General features: G+C 42.8%; 1 protein-coding gene across 1 annotated transcript; it reads right to left on the bottom strand.

Moving 5' to 3' along the window:
- Positions 1-2,091: 2,091 nt before the first annotated feature.
- LOC123172034 (uncharacterized) lies at positions 2,092-4,271 on the bottom strand. The gene is made up of 4 exons (XM_044589075.1): positions 3,821-4,271; positions 2,611-2,663; positions 2,503-2,559; positions 2,092-2,208 (listed from the first exon to the last, which is right to left on the bottom strand). The coding sequence occupies exons 1-4, from the start codon at positions 4,269-4,271 to the stop codon at positions 2,092-2,094; spliced, it is 678 nt and encodes a 225-aa protein (XP_044445010.1).
- Between the last annotated feature and the right edge of the window lie 1,991 nt (positions 4,272-6,262).

Genomic DNA, 6,262 nt, shown 5'->3' with positions numbered 1-6,262 from the left:
CAGATCTAACAAATCAATACTGCTTGGATAAGTAGTTCATAATGTTCACAACTCCCACAGGTAAACATAATCCATACAGAACAAGGTGAGCAGTGTGGAGAAATGTTAGATGAAACAGAGCTTTCAGATGGCCGAGGGGACTGACTGACCACACACCGAATCAGTTTGGCAGAGCCTTGCCGGCACGGTGACCACCACTAGCAACAGGAGCAACACCGCCCGCCGCGCCCATTCTATCCATGGGCCAGTCCACGACGGCCACCGGACAGAGTCCGCCTCGGCTGGCTAGTTGCCGGCGCGTGGTTGGCTCGCGGCGGCATGCAGGAGGTAGAGGGGGCGGCGCACAATGCCTGGTGTGGGTAGGGGGAGGGGGGAGTGTGGGCGGCGCGGGGAGGCGGAAATAGGAGTCTCCGTCGGTGGTGGCGCGCTAGTGGGCGAGCGACCATGGTGGCGCGCGAGCTCGCCGGCGGCTGGGATGGGGATCGGAGCGAGGTCGGGGGAGAGAGGGAAGCAAAATTGGTTTTCTCGTGAGGGTGGGGTTCGATCTGTTTGGTGTTTTTTTTTCTGCATACCGCTTCAATCACGTGATCGTGATCCGACGTCTCCCAGCTGGTGCGGCAGTTTTGCAAACTGTCACAGGGTTGCCAAATACATTTGTCCTTATAAAAAATGGAGCAATGATCAAAATAGATGTTTGCGAGATTTTGTGCAACATGTGCATAATCATTTGCCAATTTAAATTATTTTGGGGCCTTGGCGAAGTTCCTTTTTTCCAAAAACTGAATTGTGTTTAGGAGTATCAAATACATCATTATATTTATTTTTCCATTTGATTCTACAAAAATAAGATAATCACAAAATAATGGATTTAATCGCACACATATACACAAGGATCAATCAAAATGGCTCCTGCTTATGTATTTGTTGTCAAGCTTTCTGGTAATTATTCCTGGGCCTCCTGGTTTGTTTGTGTGTAGATCTCTACCATCAGTCAGTTTTATCATTTGTTTCAGTTATGTCGGCACTGTATCTTGCTTTGCGGCCTATTTTGTTTGCCATACAATATTCATCTCCATCAACTTGACAATCAGGAACAAGTATTTAAGATCGAATACCTTGATCTTTTTAAGAAAAATATATTCTTCCACATTCATCCTTGGTTTTGAGTTTTAACATCTGGATCGTGATGACTGATGACAATACTGACAGTGATATCGATGTGACAAGCAGAATATTGCCACATTAAAGAGGGCCTTACATAGCTGGGGACAAACTTTGTTCTTTTAAACCTAATATTAAAAACTCTCCAAAGAAATTTAAACAAAGATACACTTCCACATATATTCCTCAAGATGAGATATCTGATCCTCAAAGCCGTCGATTCTATATCTAACTTGATTCAGGAATTGGATTAATTTCCAATTGGTCTACACCAATTGCCCCAAGGACGACCTACTATCAGAACCAGCTTACATCCATATCACACACTTTCGGCAATGGATCAAAATTATGTCCAGAGGATACCATGTCAACGTCACCCTGAATAAGCTAGCGTAAAGACGGCGACCCACTGAACTCGCGGGGTGAGGGGATGTACTTTGCATCTTGCAAGATGTAGCACTTCTGATGATAATAGATGTGTCCTTTTGAAATCGTTCATGTGCATAGTCTGTTTTCTTGTGACTACCGAGTTATAACGGCAAGTTTACACACATAAAGACCTTATTTTTCATCACATGAGTGAAAATAACACAATATACATGTACGGTATCGACGGGGGCGTGGCGTGCCGCCGCGCGGGCTAAGCTAGTAGAAAACTAAGAATGGAGAAGATGAGATAGGTAGCCGTGAATAGACCGGGTCTGGGGAGAAAACGATTAGTAACGAAATTGTCAGCAGACCATGTCCAAACAATTAGTTAGGAAATCATCAGTAGACCTTGTCCTATCCGGATGCCCGCACGGGCGTACTAAACATAAATTAATCCAACATATTCTCTTGTTAAACATTCCGAACGTGTTGATGCGCACATGTACTACATCTGCACATCAATTAATTATATAATTAATTAATGTTCTTCTAAAATACTAATTAAGATGTATGCCACTGTGAAAATTCACGGAAATTCACTATTGATAATATGTTGTGTTGACCAAATTCAAAAGTTGCATAGTCTGCAGGGTAGGGCGCCTCGCCGTGGTCATATACCTAAAATCATATTTGGCAAAGAGGATTTATAGTTGGTCCTAGTTTTTGGTAGTGAAAGGTAATTCCACTAATAATTAGTTGTCATGTACGTACTATACATTTGACCTAAATCACGACACTTATTATAGATCGGAGGGAGAATTTTTTATCACTACCATTTCTCCTCGAGATGCTCTTGTTTCTTTTATTTAGTATGAGTTCCCCTGTTCCATTTCACACAATAAAACGACACCATTTTGCAGTGCACCCAAATATCAAGGGGTAATCTCTGCGGTCCTGAGTGGGAAACTATACCTTGGGCACATTGGCTTGAACCTGGTACTTACGTCCAAACACTACCACTAAGTACACCTTAAATATAGAGGAAAACTCTCATAAGAGAATAATTTGAAGCAGGCTCACAAGGTCCGCCCTGGACTGGTTATAACATTTGCGTGGTAAATGACAATTCAAAGCTAAATGAAAAAAAATTATACTAAATATTATCCTTTTTGTTACTCATCTCTTAGCCCTTTTCTCTAATAGGACAACGTAAAAGTAAATGCCCTTTATAGCTGTTAAGATAAAATCATAAATCTGTCATCTTGAAAGAAAAACGACGGAGGAAAGCTACGCTAGCCGAAGAGAAAAGCTACAAGGGGACACCATGATGCTACATTCGGCCATTGTTTTTGCTGGAACTAGTTGGTGAGGACACTGGAACCAGCCGTGGTGCATCCCGGGAACCCGACGGCAATAGATGCCGCATCCGGTCATCTTTTTTGCCGGAATTGACATGTGTGGATGCTAGAATAGGGCAGGAGAATAGCTGCAAAACCTCAACGACCGTGCAACCATGTTTCCCGGGAGCTACGACGGCACCGACCGGCGCCGAATGGCCGCGTGCTTCTTGCAGCGTGGCGAGGTGCTGGGACCCGTCGGCAAAAAAGTTGCAAGCAGTCATCAAAGTAGCTATGATGGTGGTGACTGCGAGCTGCGCATTTTTGCTGGAACCGACGGGCCACAGGCGAAGTCCTTTTGCTGGAACCAGAGACTATAGATGCTGGAATCAGCGACGGTGAGCACTGGCTTGCCAACGAGATGTTACAGCCAGCGCATGCAAATGCTGGAACGAGAAAGAGTTTTTGCTGGAACTAGTGTGAGTGTCACTTGCGAGCATCAGCACGGCAGAAGCCATTGATACTGCATCTCGCCGGCGTGGCGCGGTGCTAGGGACCGAGGCGACAGGAGGTGTGATGTTGCCCAGGGGGGCACTGGCAAGCTGCGCGAGGGGAAGGATGTTGGGCGAGACTGCGCAAGGTGTGGGGAGGAAGGAGATGAGCAACCAAATCAGACGGCCCACGCAGCTTGCATCTAACGACTAGTACGCAGTCGACCGAAATTTGGGCCGGCCGACGGACACCTCACACTGCCCTTTACATTTTTCCATGATTATAGTTCGGTTTGGCAAGAAGATAAGTTAAATTCAATTATAATGGAAGAAATTACATTTAACAAAAGAACTTATTTATAATACACAAATAAGCATGCACGGCGCGTCAAGAAGAAAAAAACACCATAATCGCCGGTCACTAAAAGAACAACACGAGACCAGCCGCGACAATGGCCAGACCTAACCGCGCCACCACAGACTGATCAATGCCAGCTGTTGTGGCCGAGCTTAATACAGTCTCGGACCGGCACCGGAGCCGCTTCCCCGTCCCTCGGCACCGTTGTACTGTCCGCACTGCCTTCGACTTCACGTTGACTTGAACCTTCATACCGGCGACGCAATGCCCTGGAACGCCGCAGATGAAGTACCGCGTCCCAATGGCTGCAAGTGGGACGACATCGTTGCCGGTCAGGAACGTCGCGATGGGGTTGGAGCTGTTGCAGGAGTCGTACCCAGCCTTTCTCACCTCCACCACATTGTGCATGGTGGTGGAGTACTGAAACTGGAGCTCATCGCCGGTGGTGAACCTAGTTCTCGAAGCCCAGAGGGTGTAGTTGGTTTGCAGGACCCATGATCCGGCCGGCGCGCCCACTGTGTGACTGGCGCCGAGCACCATCCCGAGCATGGCCATGGCCACGGTGATCAGCATAAGAACTTTAGCCCCCATGGATTAAATGTCGATCGACTAGCTAGCTAACTGGAAAGATCGGATTCCGCAAAAAAAAAAAAAAACTGGAAAGATCGGAGCTAGAAGTTAGCACTAGAGAGAAATTTGATAGTATCCAAGGAAGTTACAGAGAGAAATGGCTGCACGATGGAATGTGATGTAAGGTCATCAGGTGTAAGCGCGTTGACCAGGTGAGGTATGGTAGGTCTAAGATGCACGAATATGAGTAATAGTACTCCCAGATGAATTTAAATGCATGTTGGTGCGTGCACGCTTGGCTCGCCTATTATACTATGATAATCTAATAATGGTGACGATGGGATTCGTAGCCGAGAGGGTCTGGCGGCAAACCCTCAGGCTGCTATCGATCCGGTGCCCGAGCGTGCTAAACATTAATTATTTGAACATAATCTTTGATTAAAGTTATGAGCGTGTTGGCGCGCGTGCATATTCCTACCACAAGATAATTGATTTATTAAGATGTATATCACTGTAAATATTTTAAAATAAAACGTAATTGTCTTTTCTCAAGAGTACACAAATTACGTACCATAGCTTTATCTTTATCTTTACCTAATATTAAAGGGAGGATTGTTTCTCCACTTTTTTTTGATTTTTTGTTTGCGGTGGGAGTAGATATATTTTCGTCCGTCATGGTACCAACAATTTTCGTTCGTCGAAAATCATCTGGCCTCGCACTGAGTTTTTCGTCCTGTAAAAAATCATCAAAAAAGACGGCCTAGGTGGGAATCGAACCTGCAACCGTCAGCATGCAAAACATAAAAACAACGAGCAAAGCCTAAAGTGGAATCGAACACAACACCGCGCGCGAGTTAACCACGCCCCTAAGGCAGTGTAGTTCTTCAATTTGTTGTCTAAAAATTGCAGCACCGCTTATACAAACTATATGCATTGAAAGATGTAAACTTTTTTGAAATTCAAATGTGATTTTATTTCAAAAAGAGTAAATAATTCTGAAAAACAAACATTTCCAAAATACATTAACAAATTTTTAGAGACTTGCACATTTCTCGAAACTACGAACAAAAACTATTTAAAAATGCAAACATTTATTGAAAAACAAGAACATAATTGAAAAGGGGAACATTTTCTGAAATTATGAACATTTTTTTAAAATGCAATTTTTTTGTGAAATTCCCCTAAGAATTTACGAACAAGTTATGAAAACATGATTATTTTTGAATTTATGAACAAAATTTGAAAAGAGAATTTCGTTTCCTAAATAAGTGAAAATATTTGAAATTGTGAACAATTTCTCAAAACCCAATTTTTTTATGAAATCCCCTGAAATGTTTTTGAATTGCGAACAAATTTGGAAAACATGGACTTTTTTAATGATTGAACAAAATTTGAAACAGAAACATTTTCTGAAATCATGAACATTTTCAAAATATATCAAAATATATAAAAATGCGAATAATTTCAGAAATTTCAAACTTTTTGGAGTTTCAGCAAACATTTTAAAATTTCTGAACATTTTTTGAGAAAAGAAAAATATACCTTGAGTGAGTAAATTGAGCTAACTCTTACTTGTGTCTATCACCTCCGTCCATTATTATTAAGCCAGGTGCAAATGAGTAGGTTCGTTGTTTTTGGGTCATTCATGAAAAATGCCTAATTTAATCTCTCTAGCAAATCGTTACATAGCACCAGCCAATGTATGCGATGGGTTTTCTTCCTCCAATTGGAAGCTGCTTCTCCATGCGGTCACCGGTTACAATTAGATGCATTTAATCTTCATGCGAGGTTATCACTTGGTTGTAGAGTTTTGGCCGTCAAGCCCTTTAAATCCAAAGGAAAGGGTTTGTTTACTTATCAAATTAAATAATCGTCTTCTCATTTTTTTACACTAATTTCTCAATTTATATACATTTGCAAGTTGTATGGAAAATCAATAAATCGCTCCAGGAATCGATAGAGTGAAGAGTGGGTCC

Source organism: Triticum aestivum, chromosome 1D, assembly GCF_018294505.1.
Source record: "Triticum aestivum cultivar Chinese Spring chromosome 1D, IWGSC CS RefSeq v2.1, whole genome shotgun sequence".
NCBI lineage: Eukaryota > Viridiplantae > Streptophyta > Magnoliopsida > Poales > Poaceae > Triticum > Triticum aestivum.
Note: the sequence above shows the minus strand (reverse complement) of the source record. Positions and strands in the feature narration are given on the sequence as shown.